The sequence below is a fragment of the Drosophila miranda genome, chromosome 3 (assembly GCF_003369915.1).
Source record: "Drosophila miranda strain MSH22 chromosome 3, D.miranda_PacBio2.1, whole genome shotgun sequence".
NCBI lineage: Eukaryota > Metazoa > Arthropoda > Insecta > Diptera > Drosophilidae > Drosophila > Drosophila miranda.
The window spans coordinates 19506579-19528148 of NC_046676.1; the positions used below are offsets into that span (position 1 = coordinate 19506579).

Sequence of the window (21570 nt, forward strand, 5' to 3'; positions counted from 1 at the left end):
TTGATGATGTTGATGGGTATTGTCCTGGTCCTGCTCCTACTCCTTGTTCTACTACTTCTCAGGCTTCTACTCTACGTACTCGTCCTGAACAAACATTGACGCGGCAGAATGCGAGTGAATTGCTGTTGAAAGGCAGAGGACTTTCAGCAATTTGCATTGAACGAAATATTCAAATTCTCATCAGGCTGAGGGATCGGATCGCTCTGGATCGCTCTCTCTCGCTCTCCCAGTATCATTTATCATCGGACTGTGTGCCCCTAAGCAGGATATAGGATGTGTGTAATTGAGCAAAGGGGTGGCGAAGCTGACAAACTCTATTAGAGCTCCGATCGCACCTCGGGGTAGGACGGACACGGAGACGTCGACCAAGATCCAGACACACAGACGAGGCACAGATTCCCTGACAAATAGCCTACCCTAAGGCCCAAATGGGGTTGGGCTGGATAAATCTTGCAGTGGTCCTGTTCTGTTTCCGTTCTTGTTTCTTGTTCCTTGTTTCTGTGGTGTTGATGGCATAAACAAAGCCGGCAATGAATGGCAAACCAGCAGCACGGACTCCTGATTGACAAAGCTCCAAACACAAGCCTCGGGCTCAAGCCTCCAGCCCCCTCCTTATGCGAGCAGAAAACACTCGTACAGATGTAGAAATGTGGCGTGGCACCTACCTTAACCGTCGTATTCTTGATGGGCTTATCCGCATCGTGCACATACTCCAGCGTGATCCCGTAGAACTGGCCCTTGTTGATATAGGTGATGCGATCGTCCTCGCGCCTCTGCGACGAGCTGATGGGGCTCTCCAGGTGATATCGGAAGCCAACATTTGTGAATCTATGCAAAAATGGGAGGCAAGAAAAGCAGATCGAGACGGTTAGGATGGTTCGGGAATAGAAATAAGGGTTAAGCTGCCTGCAATCAAATTTTCGGTAGATTAAAATTAATTTGAAAATATTTAAAAGGTCCAGTAAAATTACAGCCCCTAAAGATGTTTGGTAATTGATTGGAAGGTATCTTTCAGACTTAAAACTGGTTTAAATGGGATCGAAATTGTCAATAGGAAAACTTAGTTTCTTGGTCTATAGATTCGCTACGATAGATTCTGAATGTATGTCCGTTTTGGAGGCTCAATATTTCATTTTAAATGTACTTTTCTTTAGGTATAGTCTTGGGAAAACTTACATTTTTGGTATTTGTATTTTATCGGCATCGTTCTGGCGGCCAAAGTCGTGCCAGGGCCGCGAACGCGTCGAACCGTTTGTGCTCGTGTCCACCAGGGAGGTGGTGGGACTGTTCTGGCTGCCATGGACCACTGTCCGCTGCTGGATGCTGTTCACGGACACCGGTATGCTGCCATTGGCATCGATGAGGGTGCCCGGCTGGCACAGTTCCGTGTAATCGAAGGACTGGAAGATGGTGCAGGATTAGTAAATCATTATCATAGCCATATTATATGCAATTACTATATGCTAAGCTATTGTTTATGTTGCTAAATAACAGTTAAGTAATGGACACGCCACGCATTAGTGAAACCTCATTGTCTACTCTTTGGGTCCCCCAAGTTCTGTTGGGTTTCTTTTGGGGGGATTTCTGGGGGATGTACCTGCTGTATGTTGGTCTGATCCCGCGGCGTAATGGCGTCCGTGCCGATGCCCGAGTCGGGACTGGGCAGATCCACGGTGAGTCCCGCCGCCGTGATGGCCTTGGCATAGAGTGGCGTCCCGCCGCCGCCCTTGCCGTCCTGCGGGTGATGGTGTTGCTGCTGCTGCTGTGGCTGCTGTTGGTGGAGGTGCTGCTGGTGTTGGGGCTGTTGCTGTTGCTGTTGCTGCTGCTGCTGCTGCTGCTGGTGGTGCACGCTGACGCTGCTCGTTAGCAGCGTGGTTGTGGTGGGCGGGGGGGCGTTGCCGGTGAAGCGGCCCTCGTAGGTGACTACTCCGCCCGGCTGAGACACCGAAACGTCCACGTCTCCGTAGATGGTGCGCGTGGAGGCGGGCACGTAGCCGCCCTGTCCGTCCGGCGCGAAGTACTCGCGGTAGTAGGGCTCCGTTATGAAGGTGGTGGCGGTGGTGGGCGGGGGGCCGGGCGGCAGTCGGCTCGCCGTGTACATCCCATAGTCGTTGGCGGTTATGTACGGCCCCGGACTGGGGCTCTGTGCCTGCAAAGATCCGGCTCCTCCAGATCCACCCCCGCCGCCGCCGCCGCCGCCGCCTCCTCCCGCGCCGCTGGCCGTGCTGGGATGTGAGGTCTGCAGGTGGTTTGGAGTGTTGGTTGGGGTTCTGGATGCGGCACCACCTCTCACTCCTCTGTCACTCACCTGTAGGTAAATCTGTGTGCCGCCCGTGGTAGCATACATCTCTAGTTCGGTAGCAGGACTACTACTGCTGCAGCTGATGGTTCTGGTTGTGGTTGTGGTACTGATCGTGCAGGTTGTGCTGCTGGGTCTGTGGCTAATCTCGCTAATCTCAGCTTCGTCGGCTGGTGGCGATGCATCCACGTGCAAGATCTGAGGGAAATGTGCGTTTGGTTGTTGGTTTCTTTTTGGTAGGGAGAATTCTTAACACTAAAATGCTTGATTGGGTGGTGGGGTGGTGTTGGTGCTGCTGTTGCTGCTGATGGATCGATTCCCAGTCGAGAGCTAGCTCCGAGCATTCTGGCATTGTATTGTTGTGGCTAATGGCCAAGCATTTTTCATGATTGATGACTATGGCTATGGGGCCCGACAAGGTCACAGCCGGAGACAGAGTCCGACTCCGACTCCGATTACGATTCCGATTCCGAGACCGATTTGGACCCAAAAACGAGGTGAGGTGACAAAATTGTGCGTATATCGTGCACGTTCTTTGACTTTTCTTTGGGCCATGATTCATGCAGCAGCCGCGTAAACAGCTTATTGAAAATAACGTCAACAAGTACAGTTTATAATAAAAGGCCATAAAAAAAGGCAAATACGAAGCACAAATGAAACACCGTCGCCGTCGTCTTTTGTCGCTGTTGTCGTCGAGCGGAGCGGAGTGGAGTGGAAAGAAACCAATTAAAAGAAAAAAAAAGAAAAAAAAACACCGAAAAAAGCGCGAAAAAAATCAACATTTATATACAAAATACACACATAAACAGATATATTATATATGGATGTATACATATATAGTATATACAGAGATATATGCATATATGTTAATTATCATTGTATTTTTTTTTTTTTTGCTTTTTATTGGTCGCCCGAAAATGTCAAACGTTTTTGGAGACTAACCGCAGCGCAGCCTCAAATGAGGTAATACAGAGCAAAAAGTGTGGTGTCCACCGATCCACCGATCCACCGATCCACCGCTGATATATACGATTATATGTAGCGTTAGAGATGGGCATAGACTGGGGCTGGGGCTGGGTCTCAAATCAAAATTAGCAGCTGCCTGATGATTGTCATTTGGTCTAAAGAAAGTGAAACCCCCCGCCCCAAAAGAGACACAGACGTCACTCATTTCTTGGCCTTTGATCAAACCGGTTGTTAGAGCCTAAGGCCCGGGCCCAAGTCATGGGCCTGGTCTCTTTTTGTTGGTCCAATTTCAGTTACACTTTTCGGCCAAATATTGGACACATGTGAATTGGGGGGGACTTTGGGCAAAGAACCTTTGTAACAATTTGTGGTATTTCGAGAAACCACAATTTTTGTTGCCTTTTTGTGCGTCTTTCAAATTTAAATTTATACAGAGGCTGGCTTTTGTGGCGGTGGGGCTCTATGGCTCTATGGCTCTGTGGCTCAGTGGCTCAGTGTCTCTGTGTTTTATTTTTTTCGGCTCGGAGCTCGCCTCGAAGCCTCTTGTATAATTTAGCATCGGTAAAAGATTCTAGCTGCGAGCTAATTAAATTTGTTCATCAAAATCAATTTGCATTTTAAGCTTTTAACGTGCAACGTCAGAGAAGGCCTTGACGCGGCCGATCGACCAGCGATCGGATCGATCGGAATGGATCGGATTGGATCGATACACCAGCAGCAGACAAAGATTTCATTTTCATTGCTTTTGGCTCTGCTCTTCTTTGTGGTGTATCTGTATCTTCTCTGTATCTGTATCTGGGGTGTGGAGATGGGACATGGGACACAGAGGGGAGGTCATATCCGAATACGACTACGACTAAATATTGAAGCTATCGGTTATGAGACGCGTCGTCGGCTCTGGGCCTTTAGAATTATGCTAAGCAGCGGCGACAAACGTCAAGCGGTGGTTCTGGCACATATTTATGCATGAGGAAGAAATAAAAAGCAGCAACAAAATGGTGTACAAAACCACACACACAAAACAAAGGAAACAAAAATAACAAAATATTTAAATAAAGCCAATTAACTATTTTAATGCCTTTTGGAATGATAAAAAGTGAAACTTTTTTTCCTCCTCTTCTTCATACAGTCCAGCGTTTTATGAATATCGTTAATTCTCGGAAATAAACCCGAACGAAAAATAACAACAACGAAAAACAACAACAATGAAAAACAAAAATGGATATACAAATGGATTGTTTTGTATAAAGTTGAATACTTAAATTGTTCTGTTCCTTGATATTGTAATTGATGTTCTAGCAAAGAAAAACCCATGACTAAAGGCCCTCAAGAAATGTGATGGAAGGAGAGATCAAGTGCTCTGATTTTTAAATACATTTCGAAGAATGTCGGATGGTATTCAAACTTTTGAGGTTACCAATCCATACAGTAATGATATTTGCTTTTAGGCAAGGTTCTTTTGAGACTTTTCAGAATTTTAACACTACTACTACTCATATGTCGTATTTCCATTAGTTAGATTATTGTTCATTTGCGAGTATTGCTATATCTTTCAATCATTCTATATTAATGGATTTGTTATTCAAATTTCTGGGCGGTTTTGTACCTATATTTCCATTAATAAATGCTTCCAGGAAATCGAAGCTGAGTTCCATTTGGTATAGGAAGAAATGTAATAAAGAACTGAAATATTTTTTATTCGATTTCAAGTGTGATTCAGCATGATCTTGTGGTCAGAATTCAATATTAAAGAGACGACTTTAGTTCAAGAAATTTAGTAAATAAAACTAATTTCCATTTGCACAGAGAGAGAGAGAGAGAGAGAGAAATGTCTACAGTGAATCACTGATAAGTCAGACGATAGATAGCCGAGCAATTAGAAAGGCAAATTGGTTCGTATTTGGCAGATATAGCCAGGGAGATATCCCCAAGGAGAGAGAAAGAGAGAAGGAGAGAGCGTTGTTAATCGAAGATCTCAATTTGTCTCTGTTTGCGGGTCTAATGATTACACTTTCCGGTGCACAGACGGTCGGTCGAACGTATGGAGGGCAATAAATTGCCAAGAGCAAAAATAAAAAATAAAATCAATTTTTTTCTCTCCGATTCTGTGCCATAAATTAAGATCGAGCGAAACCTTAGACTTTAAACTATGCAATTGTGTGTGTGCATGTGTGTATGTAAATTAATAAGACAAATATTAAGAATAATTAACTGTCAATGCGAAAAGTGTACGATAAATTAGATTGCACCGCAATTTAATATTTATTTTCGCATTTTGAGTTCGTATTCCCCACTGTGAGCCGATGGTTGTGGAGGGGGGTGTGGGGGTAACACCTGAAGAGAGCAATTAAGATTCTGCTCAATGAATTTTCTGAGCCAAAAAAAAAAAAAAAAAAAAAAAACACTCACACACTCCCGCCCCAACCGAAAATCATTGAATCGAGGCGATAAAAGTCCAACTAAAACCACTGTTCGTTCTTGTTCTCCCTCTCCATCTCCATCTCCATCGCTATCCCACTCTTTCTCTCGCTTTGGCGGGCCGCAATTGCGCGCCAAACAAAAGACTTTGGCTACGAACTTGTTCGCTGTGTGGGTGTTGAAAGGCAACGCGTTGCGAGTGAGCTCCAGCTGGTGGCACTGCACGCCCACACACAGGTATGACGCTGTGGTTGTTGCTGCTGTTGCCCCTGTTGCTCTGCGCGTGTGCGTTCGTTCAATTTGTTGTTGCTGTTTGTTTGATTCATTGATTGTTGTTTTGTTGTTTGTGGCGCACGTTTTGGATTGCAGGTGGATTGGGGGATACGATCCCATTCGATACGATAGGGTATGGTATGGTATGGTATGGCATTACTCTCGACTGCAGCCAGGGCAGCAGCAGCGGCAGCCCACACATTCCAATCAAGCGGCACTCATAACTAAAATAACTATATGTGTATCACATGTATCATGTATCACACAATATGCAAATGGAAGCATATCCAATTCGGTCACAGAACTCACACAAAAGAACAATGCTGACTGCGGCTCACTCGATCGATTCGAGAACAATATCGTAGCGTACTGATCCGCTGCGATCTACTGTTGCAATCGCAGGGTGTTAGATACCGATACACGATCACGTATTACGTTTGTGCGATTGCACGGTCTTGCGCGGACGAAACATACGCGAGCGGTGCTGCTCAAAAATCAGACGAATCGAAAACGATCCTACTCCGACAGCGTGATACGAATGAATGACGCCGTGTGGTTGAGGCTGAGGCTGAGGGGCCAGGTATGACAGCGTCGACGTCGGGCTCTGCTGACAGCACACACACACACACACACGCGCACACTCGAGCGCCTGGTTGCGTCGGCCAGTTGGACCAGCGATCGTGCCTACTCACTCACACTTGGGCACAAAGCTCATATCAGTTCAAAATGGTTGGAATCTGTAGCTGTCGCAATATTCTGACATGTAAAAGGAGAGGGGTGGAGTGGGGACGGGTGGCCGGACAGGGCGTTGCAAGCAATAAGCAGTAGAAGAAGTTGTTGCTGCACTTGCACCATTCATTGATCCAAATCCGATCGCAGGAAGAGCGCAAACAAGAAAGAGAGTCGAAGGGGTAGTGGTGCAGGGAGCCCCGAAGCCGGAGCCGGAGCTGGAGCCCCAGCCACCGGAAGTGTACACTTATCCCCCAGCGATTGTCGCCCTGAGTTTTGCTACTGCAATTTCCCACAGTGCAGAATTGTTGTCGTTGCTGTTGCTGTTGCTTTTTCTATGGCTATTGCAAGACATTTAATTACGGTTTACTACTTCTGCTGTCCACTCTACTCTGCTCTGCTCCTTTGCACTGCTTGGTTTTTGATAAACCGTTCGAACACACAACATGCAACTCGAACATGCGAAAGGAAACGCTCCGAACATGAGCGAGCCACAGCTATGGCCAATCAGTGTGAGTGCAAACGAGAAGACTATACAAATCACATACGCACACACACACACACAAACACTCACACACATAAACACAGAGTGAGAGAGACTTGAAACGTCGCGATCGTATAACAAGAAGCGTGTATAACAGTTTCAATGCAAGCATTGCTTTGCCCGAGATTTGTGTAGTTGTTTTTCTTGTTGTTGTTGTTGTTGCTGCTGCTGCTGTCTCATTGCTTTCAATAGAACCGAACGACAACGATTCGTATTGGCTGCAACCACTAACACTCATTGCTCTCACTCACACTCACTCACACCAGCAATTGACAGACCAATTGCAAGTCTGTTAGACAGGCAGCAAGCAACTACAACTACAACTACAACTACAACCGAAGCCACAACAAGGCGGCGGCGGTGGTGGGCTAATTGATGTGGATGCGCCACTGTGGATGGGTTGGGATGGGATGAATTGGATGGCTAATTGTGAATGGGAGCGGGACTGGCATATGGAATGGTATACTATCAAAGTTCTGTTTCGAGATTTGCGTGCGTGTCCTTTAACTGTTCCCTGAACAAACAAACAATTAACAGATCTTAATTCGAAGGATATGTCTTACCTTTTGCGTTATGACCGAACCCGCGCCGCCGTTCGCTGCCGCCGCTCCGGCAATGTTACCGTTCTTCGGATCCTTGCGCAGATCCTCCGGCTCTCTTTTGATGGTGATCAGCTGCTGCTGCTGCTGTTGCTGCTGTTGCACAGCCGTCGAGACAATGGAGCCTGCACTCCCCACGCCAGCGGCACTCACAATGTCCCCAGGATGCTGCTGCTGCTGCTGTTGTTGTTGCTGCTGCTGCTGCTGCTGCTGCTGCTGTTGCTGCTGCTGCTGGTGGTGCTGCGAGATTGTGGTGGTGGAGACAACGCCAGTGGTGCTGACCGACGCCGATGACGAGGGGTGGGAGCCGAGCAGAAAGCCTTGGATCTCATTCTGCGATAGGCCCGAGACATCGATGGGTGTGGTCTGGCCATTGAGCTTTCCACTGCTTTCCAGAAAGGCAGAGAGAGAGAGAGAGAGAGCGGCATTATGCATTAGTTAATGGTTGATATTTGATTTAAGTCTAGGAATATTAAATTGACACCCCCTCCACCGGATTGACACCCCCACAAGCAGAATCAACGCTTATCAATCAGAATCAGCGACACCGCAATCAGTGCAGCAATCACACATTAAATCACACATGCAATCACAATCAAGCCGCAGCAACTGCAACAAGGCTAATTTCATTCACATCTAGAATAACAACAACAACAACAACAACAAAAGCCAACTCCTGCGGCAGACACCTGTGCGCAAGCCAAGCTGAAACCTGGATCTGGATGGGGATGGATGGTGGACCTGCCTCGCCCAAATGGGAGCAATCCCAACTATAATCACGCATGCAACAACACCACACAGGCACTGGCACTGGCACTGGCACTCGTACGTATATATAAACCAGATTCCAGCCTGCTGCGGCGGCAAGTGCTCGGCCCAGCAACAACAACCACCAGAAACAGCAACTGCAACAACTACAACATCCATCCAGAACCAAAACAACTTTTGGCCAGCATCCCAGCCAGCCAGCCAGCCAGCCAGCCAGCCAGCCAGCAGTTGGCAACAAACGAGAAACGAGAAAACGAGGGCTAGTTCCCAACCGAAGCATTAGATACCCTGGCAGATCGTTACCATATGATATAGACAACAGATTTTGATCAAATTTAACAGAAATACGAGGAAGCACTTGGGAAGACTGACTGTTAAGTTTGATTAGGGCAAGAGATCCAAAGATCTATACAGATCTATACAGAATACAAATGTGTGGGATATTTAAATAAAAAACTGTAGAAAATAAACAGCCAGGCTTCCAATGGCAGTTATGCTTATTCTGATTCTATTCTAGGGTATACAAGCAAATAATCCCATTGAAGGGAAACAGAATGGAGGGAAATTCAGAAAGAAACAGACTCAAAGGGATGGGGGCATCAAAATTTGCGGCATTCCCCACAGACCGCAAGAGTCCCCTTACCCCAACGATTCTCTTATCGATCCCCTTATCGCATACACCTCTAGGAACAGTCATAAATTAGGCACCGCGATCGCCTGGGTCCATGCTATAATCGAATATTGATAACTTTTGGCGTTTTACCAGAGTAACAAAAACAGACACAGAAACAAAGACACAGAGAGGGAGAGGGAGAGGGAGAGGGAGAGGGAGAGGGAGAGAGGTTGAGATAGAGAGACACACAAGGAGACAGGAGACATGCCACCAAGGTCACCCAAAAGCAAAGTCCTTGCAGCTGGCAACTGGTAAACCGGATCTGATCGAGGCATTACTTCCCCGTCTTTCGGCGACACAATTAAAGCGCTTTGAGGGAAACTCTGGCCCAAGACGCACAAAAAAGGCCAACCAAAAAGTGTTCTCTTGGATGACCAGATGGAACATACATACATATGTATGTACTCTTAGAAATGGATTCCATTGAAAGCATAAAAAAAACGACAGTCTCCGTTTCATCAATGAAAGATCTTCCACTTCACCAGTATTTGTCCTGAAGTTTTTTATCCAACCAAAACTTATTGAAATTAAGTATGGATCTCCAAGGTATCGGTATCCAACAGCTATCGTTATCTTTTTTGGACTGGTTATATCCTGTATTTTTCTATGGTTTTCTATGAATGGATTGTTCTTCTATCATTAGTCCTTGCCAAGACTCTTAGTAATGTTTCTTGAAGCCATCTGTATAGCGGTGAAGACTTTTTATAGAACTATCTCATCTTCTCCAAGATATTCGATATGGAAATTCCGATAGAAAGTCCAAAATTTGTTTAAATTTGTCGAATTTGGAAATCTCTTGGGTCCGAGCCACACCTTTAAACACGTCTGACGATTTGTCCGTATCAGTGACTGCTGTCCGCTGTCCGTTGTCCGCTGTCCGTTATCCGCTGTCCGTTGTCCGCTGTCCGTTGTCTTCCGTTAGCAGCTGTTGCAAGAGCGTTCTGCGTTTTTCCCTCCGCTTTTTTTTCGGTATTTTGTTCTTGGTTTTTTTTGGCATTGCTTAACGTTGACAACGGCCGCGGCAGAGATTGCGATCGCTTACGCTCTTGCCCCATTTTGTGGCACTTGGCGTGTTGCCGCAGCCAAGTCTCCCTCTGCGGCCTGCCTGCCAGCGAGTGTCCCGGTTTCACCCGAAGTTGTTTTTGGCTCTCCACAACGGACATCGACATGGGTATAGCGCAGAAAGCAACAACAGCACAAAAACGAAACAGAAAAAAAAAAAGATTGTTTTGGCTTTTTTACGAGTATGTTCTGCAGAACATTTTCGCTATTAAAAGTGACACTCTGATCCCCTCCCCTGCCCCCGCCCGGATCCCGCTTTCCGGCAGCGCCATAACATTTTTTTCGTAATGCGATATGTGACCGATGTCGCTGCTGTCCGATGCTGGCCATTCGCCGCTTTTAGGGTCAGAGCCGTGTAACGCACGTAGCGGTTACGGGGAAGCGCGAAAAAGTAACAACACACACATTTATTAGACACACAAAGTGCTACTCATATCTTTGTTCTTCATTGTTTTAAGTATTTTTGTGGCTACAGTGCTCTCCGCCTAGAGAGAACCAATTGAAAATCAAGTGGTTCTTGGGGAAAGAATTATTCAAATGAAGATCTTTTCTTGGAATATCTTTTATGCAATATAGGGATGTAAAATATGTTTGTTCTTGCTTCTTTCGTAGGTTCTCCACTATTTCGGGCGTCTACTGTAGCTATATTTTAATTGTGTTTCTAAGCCAAGTGTTCGGCCGCTCGACCTTTTCCAGGCCCCCCCGAACTGTATCACGGTTACGGTTTCATCATGGCCCTATAAAACTGAAAAACAGAACTGAATCGCGTTCGGATGTTCCGTGCTTGTGTTTTTCATAACCCGCGAGGCGACGTGCCGCATGTGGCAGATTTCCAGGGAAAATGGCCAGCCAGGCCAACAACAATGGACGGCTTGGGGACTTACCTCCACAGAATTTCTGCCCCATGGGGATCGTTGTTGTTGTTGGTCTCCTTTGAGACCTCGTGGCTCTGCTGGCGATAGTAGCTGTAGATTGGATATGGCCCTGGACTGGCGATGGCTTGTGGGGCAGAATGGTGCTGATGCTGCTCCTCGTTCAGCAGGAGGCCAGCTGGGGTAAGGCCAGACTGCTGGTGATGCTCCTGGTGCTCTTGGTGGGGCAGTGGCAGTGGCAGTGGCAGGGACAAACTTAAGCCATGATCCTGGTAGTGCGGATGGGGATGCGAATGGAGCTGCTGCTCCTGGTGTTCGCTTTGCCCCATAGCCGGATGCAGGGAGTCCAGGCTGAAGCCGCGGCTGTTGGGCAAGGATGGTGGTGGGTGGGGGAGGGGAATGGGGTGTATTACAACATGGTCCAAGCCAAGACGAGGCGTGGCAGCCCCAGACAGACAACGCCCATGTGCGTGCATTGGTTTTTGGCAATCGATGGCATGGAAATCGGAGTCGGAGATGCGGCATCATTAGCATTTCCATTTCTATTTAGGTTTTTATTTATTTGTATATTTACATAATCAATTTTTGGACGCCTGAGAGCCAGGTGCGTCCCATTGTCTCAGTGTGTGTGCCTGTGCGTGTGTGTATCTGTATCTTACGGATATGTAAGCTTTGCGGCAACGCTTTTTACTGCTTTCGTCTTTTGGAATTGATTCGTTTAGCGCTATTAGCGCCATTCGATGGACATATGTACATATACTCGTATGAACAAAAAATACCCACAAAAAAAAGCGTAAATTTTTTGTTAACACTCTCCCCGCCGGCCCCCCCTCAAAGCTAACCCCTCTTCGGGGCACTGCAAGTGGTCCATTCACTAATTATTTATTTCCCATGAAGCTTTGCCTTCCCCTCCCTTCCGGTAACCCTTGAGGAGGCCGCTAAGTGCACGGCTGGCGGATGGTGAGCCCGTGATTAGGCCAACACTTGGGCCACGCCTCTTGAGTACTTGGGCCGCCCCCCCTGTGGCGCCGTTCGATTGTGCAACAAGTAGCAAACATTTTGGCAAAACAAAAGCACACAATGACAGCCCCTAGTGGCGGTCCTGCGGCGCCTCTGCCACCTGAATCGGGGTGGCACGCAGATTGCGAATATCAGGAGGAGGAACAGGAGGCTGCAACTGTGGTCGCAGAGCGAGAAAGAGAGAGAGAGACAGAGAGAGAGCCTGGGAAGTGCTGGCCCAGGGCAAGGTGATCCGCTCGGACCGAGAGCCGAGTTCCGTGGAACCGGTTCGAGCAGCTGCATGCCACAGCTAATCCCAGGCGCGGACCGTGGAGTGGTGCAGAGCGATGCAGAGCGTTGCGGTGCGGCCGTAACGGTTAAGGCAATCATTATTGATATTAGGAACCTCTTTCCCGGATCCCAGACAACGGGAAGAATCAGAGAGACACAGAGACAGCTTGCTCGGACACCGTCCAGGAGGAAGGGGGAGAGATCTTCTGCCCCTTCCTCAAAGAAATACCCGAACAAAGCCCCTCATTTGCATAATGCTTTCAGCCAGGCATCTACAAAAAGGATTCAAGATTCGTTCGGGATTAACGGCAACGGACCGCGGACCGCGGACCGAGGACCGAGGACCACGGACCACAGACTAAGGATCGCGGACTGCGGACCGCACCGATGGACTCTGGCCTGCCTCGTCTGCGTCGCCTGTCTCAGAGGCATTTGCCACGGTCGAGTGAATGCTCCTTTTTGTCATTGTCTCTCGACGTTGGACATCGCACCTCATTCAGCGTGCAACCCATTCAGAGGGTCCTGTGTCCGACTGTGTCTTCTGCTTGTGCGCAACCCCTTTCTGGGCAGCGTCCTGCGCCGTCATTTGCATAAAGGCGGACAAGGACGACTTAGGTAAGGCTTTCAACCCCCTTTTACGGATGAGGCGCAGCAAAGCTGCAGATGCTCCGGGACCACGAGATTGATTGAGATTCGAGTCCGTATGCAAACAGAAAAAAGAATAACAGAAAACAGAGGCCAAAGGACCAGTAGGTCCATTAATATGTCCCCGAGGCGCATCCTTTTCAGCGAGCGGGCTAAAGATCTCTCGGACCACAGTTCGACTGTGAGAAACCTCTCGAGATTCTGATTGGAAGGAGAGTGCCAGCGGAGGACAGCTGGGGAAATGGTATTGAAAGCGTTTTTGCTGTTGTTGTTGCATGCCGCATGCAGCATGCCGCATGCAGCATGCAGAGAAAATTATCAACTCTTAAGCCATTTATTTGTATTCTTTTTCGTGTTCGTTTTCTTACCCCCCCGACATCTGGGGTCTGTGTCATTTACATGATCATATTTTATGCAAATGGCTCTCGACGGTGTATCTGTCTCTGTCTTGGGGCCTGACTCTGACTCTGACTCTGGCTGAGGCTGTGGCACTGACTCTGGGAGAGCTGTCGGGAGCGAGGGGCCACAGCGATGGCCAGCAGCGCTGTCGGGCGTGGGCCATAAATTTCTCATTCGTATCGCATTAATTACTACAATATTATCAGCAGATAGCCACAGCCGAAAGCCACAGACAGATACACTCGGGCACGGGCACACACACACTGCGATACAGTGATACACGGATACACAGATACATCTACGACAGCTGCCATATTGAAAATTAGAGATCACCGAAGCGAAAGCTTTCTGGATGCTCAACACACACGCACAGGCACACGCTCACGCACATGGAAAGCCTTGATGGATCCTTTCCGCAAGGACATGGACGCGGACATGGGCGGGGTCTGTCTGGACAGACTTCGTCTATAGGTCTACCGTGGCTCTGCCATCCAATCCGTGTAGGACAGCGCATAGCTGGTGCTGCTCGTGGCCTCCTGCATGGCGTTCGACTTGGGGCCAGGGCAGGGTAGGGTATCCTCGTGGGTCTATGTGCAGCACCCCAGCCGATGGATGCAGTCGGGCAGCATTTCAACCGAAGCGAGCACTCACTCAGACTCGGCTACGCGCGATATTGAGACACTTTTTCGATACACTTTAAGCGGATTACGCGACGGCGCCCGAAGTTCTTTCACTGATTTTCAAAGATCAACGAAAACTCTACGTAAATACAGAATGTGGATACATGGGTATAGCTCTACAGATATGTACAACAGTACATATGTACATACATATATATAGTCGGTATGTATATAAACTTGATGCTGTTGTCGACCTTGTGGCTTTTCGATATCAACTGAAAACCACTTTGAGCGTTCGATAAACTTGTAGCGCCAATTCAGAGTTTTTCGAGTGGAGCGAGAGACTCAAAGATCACCAACAGAAATACAACAACAACAACATCACAACAACACCAACAAAAATACAACAACAACAGGCGACAGTCAACGTCGACGTCGAGCGTATGAGACTCTGAATTGTGTTAACATGTTTCTTTCTTGTCTCCCCAACATCGTCTCCACTTCACCATCTCTCTCGCTCTCTCTGTGTTCTCCCCTCTCTATCATACTCTCCCTCTCTCTCACTCTCTGTCTCTGTCTCTGTCTTCTTGCTGCAGGTAGACTGCGCAGGTGAACAGGTTTGTTATTGTATCAAAATGTCCAAACGCTGTTGCACCTTTTAATATTAATAATACTCGTAATAAAATGAGAAGCAAGAAGCAGAAATCATCAGATTAACGACTAAACGAACTACGGATACCCTTTAGTGGCATTTGAAAGCATAAATGAACTTCTTTTAAGACATTATCAACTCAAATGATCAATAATACAATAATTTTTCTCCCCTTTCATAGGCTTTGCCATTTTGTATGTCGTCGAAGGGTTTATCAAATGATTTGAATATGGAAATACCACTATTTAATAGCCCAAATATTAGTATTCCAAAGCATTTATTAATCTAAAGTTTCCAAAGCCATTCTATTCTACATAGATGGGTAGATAGGATATCTAAAGTTTAAGGGTATATCATTCTATATTCCGCAAACAACTGAACAAACAGTCCAGCATAGCCGATCCACCGCGAGTGTGGGGAAGGGCATGCATGGAAATGCTCCATTTGCTCCACAGCGCGCCTGCGCGACAGCCTTCTGCCAGAGGCTGTGAAACGGCGACAACAGTAAAAATACTGAAATATTGTCAATCAGCGAGCGAACAAGGAGAGTTGAAAGGCAGTAAGAAAGGGGAATACGAAAGGAAGAGAGACAGGGTGAGTGGAAGAGAGAAGAATCCAGAGCAAAGAGGCAGGGACAGTCGTCTCAGTTCTATCTCCTGATAGGAGACACTCAAGAGTGGAGCTATTTTTTTGTACAGGAGTGTAACCACAACCCCTACACTCACACACTCACACACACACGCAAACTTTAACAAAATCGAAAATTAAAGTAAAATAAAATAAAGGAGAGAAAAAATATAAAATGTAAAACGGGGGGAAAATCCAAAAAAAAAAACGAGCAAAAAATATGTTTTACAGCTCAGAAATTTAATACGATCGGTTAAAGTGAAAGTAAGCGGCATATATATATACACACCCATACATACATATATACGATATATATATATGTGTGTGTAGGTTTGCACGAGTGTGTGACATACGCATTGACCGCGAACGCCCCGATCAGAAGGCTGTTGCCGAAGGTTATCCTTGTGTATGGAAATTTCATAAAATGCATTCATTTTGCACAATTTGTGGGGTTTCCGCATCGCAATAAGGAAAAAAAAAACAAACAAAGCCCCATTCCCCGTAACCAAAACACTGTGCAACAAAAAGTTGCGTTGGGTTGGGTGCACGTGCACATCTACAAAATATAGGGGATCTTTTAGCAAATGTCAAAGTTGAATATTTCCCAGAGAGAAAAGCTTACGTCAATTAATAACAATCATATTTTATGGCCATCGAATTATATAGCACTTTGAGCTTTTATACGAATATGATTCCTAAACGATTCCACTAAGTCGATTCTATTTATAGCTCTATCAAATGTCAAAGGTGTCCGCACAGATTTTTTAAATAAAGGAAATGCAAATTTGATATGCCATTTTACGCTGCCACAAAGATATTGTATTTTATGGATTCATTGACTGTGAGTCTTATATTTTATGAATATTGTATGTGCAGATTTATTCATTAATGGATTTTCTTATTATTCAAATTTGAGTTTTTTTGGCGATATTTATGGACATAATTCATTCACAGATCAAAGTTGGGCCCATCCATTTTTTGTTAAAAAATCTTTGCCTCCCCCCCCAATTAATATTTGTATATTGCACTCCTACCGTGATATTTGTTTTCGTTTCAAATACAAAAATATTATTGACGAATCCATACCACTTGAGCCTGGTGAGGGGGAAGCTGTTGCACAAGTCTTCGTGCGGTAAAGTAATATAATGCCCAATTTACGGGGTAATAGAACCATTTTATTGCCAAGCCAATGGCGAGAATAATAAAATCATACATTGGTTTGCACTCAACTCAGCCGAATAATCTGGCCAATACGGTGGATCGTAAAACGACTGGCAATTGGCAAATTTTTAAAAATGCAATGTAATTGCTGTGGTGGAGCTTTCATCTTGGCATTTGCTTGGCTGAGCTTTAAGCTTGGACTAAATGCAACCCTGGTGGGTACTACCCACAAAAATAAGTGTATCCTTTTCGGGGCCTTAAGCTATTCGAATCTTTGCTGTCTAGTGTTCATATGATATTCCGCATTCTTATATATGCACATATATGCACGAGTATGCGTGCTTTTTTTTCTGAGTAATGGGAAAATCCTTTGCTGTTGAGTGTAGATTAAGACGCTGAAAGGGATATGTGATGCGGTGACAGACACAATGGAAAGGATAGCACGAAACAAAGGTCAACTGGAATTTATACGGACGCTGTCCCGTTGCAGCCTCTTCTCCTCGTCCTCCGACACACGAATTGGCTGCGGCTTAATTTGACTTTAATGAAAACGTGGCAAAGCGAACACTTTTGGGACGTGAACGTGGACGTGGACGCAGACATGTGGACATGTGGACATGTCCTCGGATGCGGCTGCTTATCAACGAGCAAACAAAACAAACTGTACATCAACTTGGTTGAGGCTGCGGCGGCTCTGGAGGCTCTGGCTCTGGCTGTGGCAGAGACTGAGACTGAGGCCAAGTCCAATCGGGCAACACGCAAGGTCCCAGGCTGGTCAAGCGGCAGCATCCACAGCATGCCACAGTGAGAGTCAGAGGCAGAGTCAGAGCCACAGTCAGAGGCAGGCCAAAGCCAGACCCAAAGTCCGAATCGAAGACGACGTCGGTCCATATGCGGAAACGCAATTTTGTCGTTATTTATGGACCTTGCCGCGCATGCAACATGCAACGGACGACTCTCGGAGGCTGCTGCTGCTGCTATAACAGGATGGGTTGGGACGTTGGCATTAGAAGAATAAGAATAAGAATACGACGAGCATCAGGATGGAGGCAGATGGAGGCGGAGGAGTGGTGCTGGCGATGGCGATGGCGATGGCTGATGCGGCTGCGGCTGCGGCTGCGGCTGATGCAGATGCGATGGCGTTGCAGATGTCCGACCATCCAACCGATCGAGCGACCATTCCAGCCAGATGACGATGACTTAGTTGCTCTCGACGAGGCTCCGAGCCGGACCGAGGCCAGCCCCCGGCGGCACCTTGCTCAAGGAGTCGGAGGCTGCGCTTGCATCTCACCTCGCTAACGGTTCTCTATTAGATTAATTTATATTCAAATTTTTATTACTTGCGCATACCAAATGCCCCACCGCACCACACAGCCGGGCGTACAGCCGTGCAGCCGCACAGCCGCACAGCCCCACCGCTGCCACGCTCCTCCACAACCGGCGACTGCTCTGAAATGAATTGCCAACCCATTCGGGGGCTCTCTGTGTTCTGTGGTTGGGGCTCGGCACACATCCGCGTGGTAGAGCTGATGCTGGTGATGGTGCCTGGATCTGGGTGTTATTAGCTCGCCTACTTGCGCATTCGATGCACGCCAGAATGCCAAAGTTGTGGATGTTGCTGCTGCTGCAGCAGCGACTGATGTTGCAGGGGCAGCAATAACGTATAGAAGAAACAGTTACAACGGAAGCTGTCATTCCACTGGGGGAATGGGGCATGGGGATTGGGGATTGGGCGACTGAGGATGAGGACTCTGACTTGAACTCAATGTTTGGGGAACGGGAATGGGGCATGGAGAATGCCAGAATGCGCTGGCGTTACCGCTGCCGCTGCCACAGCCACAGCCACTGTAGTTGCAGATGTTGCTGCTGTTGCCGGTTGACGATGTTGGCCTATCGCAATAATTAACAGTAAAATGCGCGCCCGGCAAAAGCGGTTAATTCAAATGCATGAGAAATGCAAATGACAAACATTGATTTGAAAGGACCTGGAAGACACTGAAGAGGCAGCGGACGGAGAACGGAGTAAAGACAACTGAGAACGGAGAGACGGGGCAGACGGACAACCGAATCGAAGCCAAAAACTATGATCCCACTGTCCCCAATTAAGATGTTGATGTCGTAACAACCGCTGCATCATCATCAAGCAGCAGAAGCAGCAACACATCCAAAGATGGAGCAATTAGTGAAGCCGTATTTTCTGCTTAAAATAGAACGGAATGGAGCTCGGAGCCAGTGCTTCCGAGTAATATCTTGTACAAGGAAGCTACAGAATGCGTATAATGATTACCTTTGTAACGATCCTTGATACATTTCGATTAGGAATTCTCAATTTCTTCAAAAAGTATAGTATAGTCAAGATAAAATTTTTGTTTTGCTTTGAGATTTATTATTACTATTATTTGAAGTATTTTCAAAAAACGACTATTCCTTTGATATCTAAGGGAAAATATAGGTCCGCTTGTCAGCTTGTCAGCTTGACATATTATATGAGTATACAAATATTAGATCCCCTAACAATGAAACGACTTCTCCTAATTGAGAGCCCCGTAAAGTTCCAATTAAGCCAATAATTAAAGAGTTTTTCTCTGCTCAAGCTGGGCACAAAACATTCACACCGAACCACTTAGGCAATGGCTCATTGCCATTCCGACAACCCTTTCTCCCCTTAGATCGGACTCGTACTCACCTTTGTAAATGGTCCTCGCTGACATCGGCCACGATGTAGACGGGCTGGCCTGTGGCACTGGTGGTGGTGGCATAGGGGAGGCCCGCCTGGACCACCACTTGGCCGTCGGAGACGAGGCTGCCGATGTCGCCGCCCGAATAGATCTCGAGGCCCTTCTGGTCGGTGGTGGAGTAGATGACGGTCTTGCTGCCGTCGTTGTAGATCAGATCGATGTGCTTGTCCGTCTGGTAGAGGTCCGGGTCGAGCTTCTGTGGCACGGCCAAATGGGGCAGCTGTTTCACGTTCACATTGACGCCGTTCGGGTCGGAGGTGGTGTAGATGATGGAGCCCCCGCCGGCCGCATGCTTCTTGTGGTCCTCGTAGAGGTCCGCCTCCGTTTTGATCACGTTGCTGTTGTCGTTGCTGTAGTGCAGCACGGAGGCGTCCAGGGGCAGGGGCGAGGTCTGGTAGACGGCCTGGTGGTCGTTGTTCATTTTCTGGGCCTGGTTGTACATGGCGGTGGCCACCGCATTGTCGTTGGGCATCAGCTTCGAGGGATCGCTGACGATGCGCGTGAGGATGTGCTCTCCGGCCTCGTTCCGCGACAAGATGTGATGCTCCCCGTTGATGATTTCCCGCGAAATGATCTGCTGCTGCTCTCCGTTCGGTCCCACGACGCGGATGATCTGGTTCTCGTCGAACTCGATCTTGGCCAGCGGCTGGTGCTCCGTCTGCTGCTGCTGTTGTTGTTGTTGTTGTTGCTGCTGCTGCTGCTGCTGCTGGGCGTGCTGGGTGCCCAGCTGGGCCGCGATCCGTGCATCGATAGCATGAGCATCGTCCGCGGCACCGTCGGCGGGCATCACCACCTTGGGCGTCTCGTAGATGAAGACCGCCTCCTTGTCGTACAGCTTCGAGGAGTCTGTGTGCAGGTCCAGGACGTTGACGTTCGTCATGGTAGCCAGCTCCGGCTGGGGACTGTCCGGTGAGCGGTGCATGGTGGTCAGCAGGGGTACTCCGTTGGGCGCCAGGGGGGAACTGTTGGCGCCTCCGCCGCCGCCGCCTCCTCCCTGCTGGATGGGTGAGAGAGAGGCGTCACTAAGGACTCCCACTCCCACTCCTACACCGATTCCTACGCCGACTCCCCCGACGCCCACTCCGATCCGACTGTGGGGGTGCTGGTGCAGCGAGTGCCCGTGGCCGTGGCTGTGCGTGTGGGAGTGTGTGTGCGCGTGGGCGTGCCCGTGGGCGGACAACGAGAGCTCGTTGGACGTGATGACGCTCGTTGTGGCGGTGGATGTGGACATTATTCAACCTGGTTGTCTCTCCTGGCTAAGGCTCCTGGCTTACTTTACTAATTTGAACTGGATTCCGGATTGCACTCGTGGGTTAGGACTGCGTAGCACTGCGATGAGGAAGGACTATGTCTAGGACTTGGCCTGCTCATCGATTCCCGACCGATGGTTAAGGCTCTCACTGTTGCTGCTGCTTCGATAGCTCCTTGCGGGTATAAACATAATAAATATCACTTATCAACGGATTGATTCAAGGCACTATGTTGATTTGCTTCGATTTGGATATCGGTGTTCCGTGTTCGGTTGAGCTTCTGGTTGTTCTTGCGGCTGCTGCAGTTGCTGTTCTTCGTTGTGGCTTCTTCAATTACTGCATTCTATGGCACTAAGGAACTTCCTTCGTTGTTTTCTCGGCTCCGGCTGCAAAAAGACAATGAAACAATGGACACAAATGATTAGACAGTGTGAAAAATATATACGGAAGAAGATAGTCTTGATTACAGGGACTTGAAAGATTTTTGAGATAACAGAGTGTTCTAGTCTGAGAAATTGTACTTATAACATTAGGGAAATTTCTGTTGGGTGGGCGGACTCCGACGCTTCCTGTAGTTCCAAGAGAAAGACTTAAGATCTGAGCGGGAACTGCTTACACTGCCTACACTTGCACTTGCTAATATCTACAACGAGAACTGCTTGCATGTTCTCTCATTAAGTCCCTTCTACACGTTAGAGCATATGCACTGCATATTTTATATGAACTGCTTTCCTTGAAGAGATTGCCCCCACTGCTCAGGGAATCCCCAACTGAATCATAGCCTCCTCTCTCTCCCACCCCCACAAATGTGGGATTCCTCTGGCCCTCCCTCGCTACCTTCCTCCCTATGTGCATGTTTAACTAACAACAAAAGCTACAACTGCCGCAGTCGCAGTCTGCTTGGCGCCCGGGCCCTGCTACACACCCCCTTACACACACACACACACACACACCCCCACCCAACAAAAAGAAGCAGCGCAACCCA

The 21570-nt window shown here is 47.8% G+C and overlaps 1 protein-coding gene across 10 annotated transcripts in view; it reads right to left on the reverse strand.

Annotated features, from left to right (window-relative positions):
* The window catches only part of LOC108159549 (protein grainyhead), a 40751-nt gene that overhangs the window by 13623 nt on the left and 5558 nt on the right, over positions 1-21570 (reverse strand). For 4 of the 10 annotated variants that reach the window (XM_017292951.2, XM_017292952.2, XM_017292953.2 and 1 more), the window contains exons 2-7: positions 19284-20971; positions 7793-8213; positions 2309-2497; positions 1598-2239; positions 1177-1400; positions 666-828 (exon numbers count right to left, since the gene is read on the reverse strand). In XM_017292951.2, the coding sequence (XP_017148440.1) occupies positions 666-828; positions 1177-1400; positions 1598-2239; positions 2309-2497; positions 7793-8213; positions 19284-20566 (2922 nt within the window). In that variant the 5' untranslated portion in view covers positions 20567-20971. Of the gene's footprint in view, positions 1-665; positions 829-1176; positions 1401-1597; positions 2240-2308; positions 2498-6265; positions 6492-7792; positions 8214-11215; positions 11567-14014; positions 14409-18884; positions 18971-19283; positions 20972-21570 lie in introns of those variants that run through there. The other 6 variants (XM_017292955.2, XM_017292957.2, XM_017292956.2 and 3 more) reach the window with 5 other exon arrangements.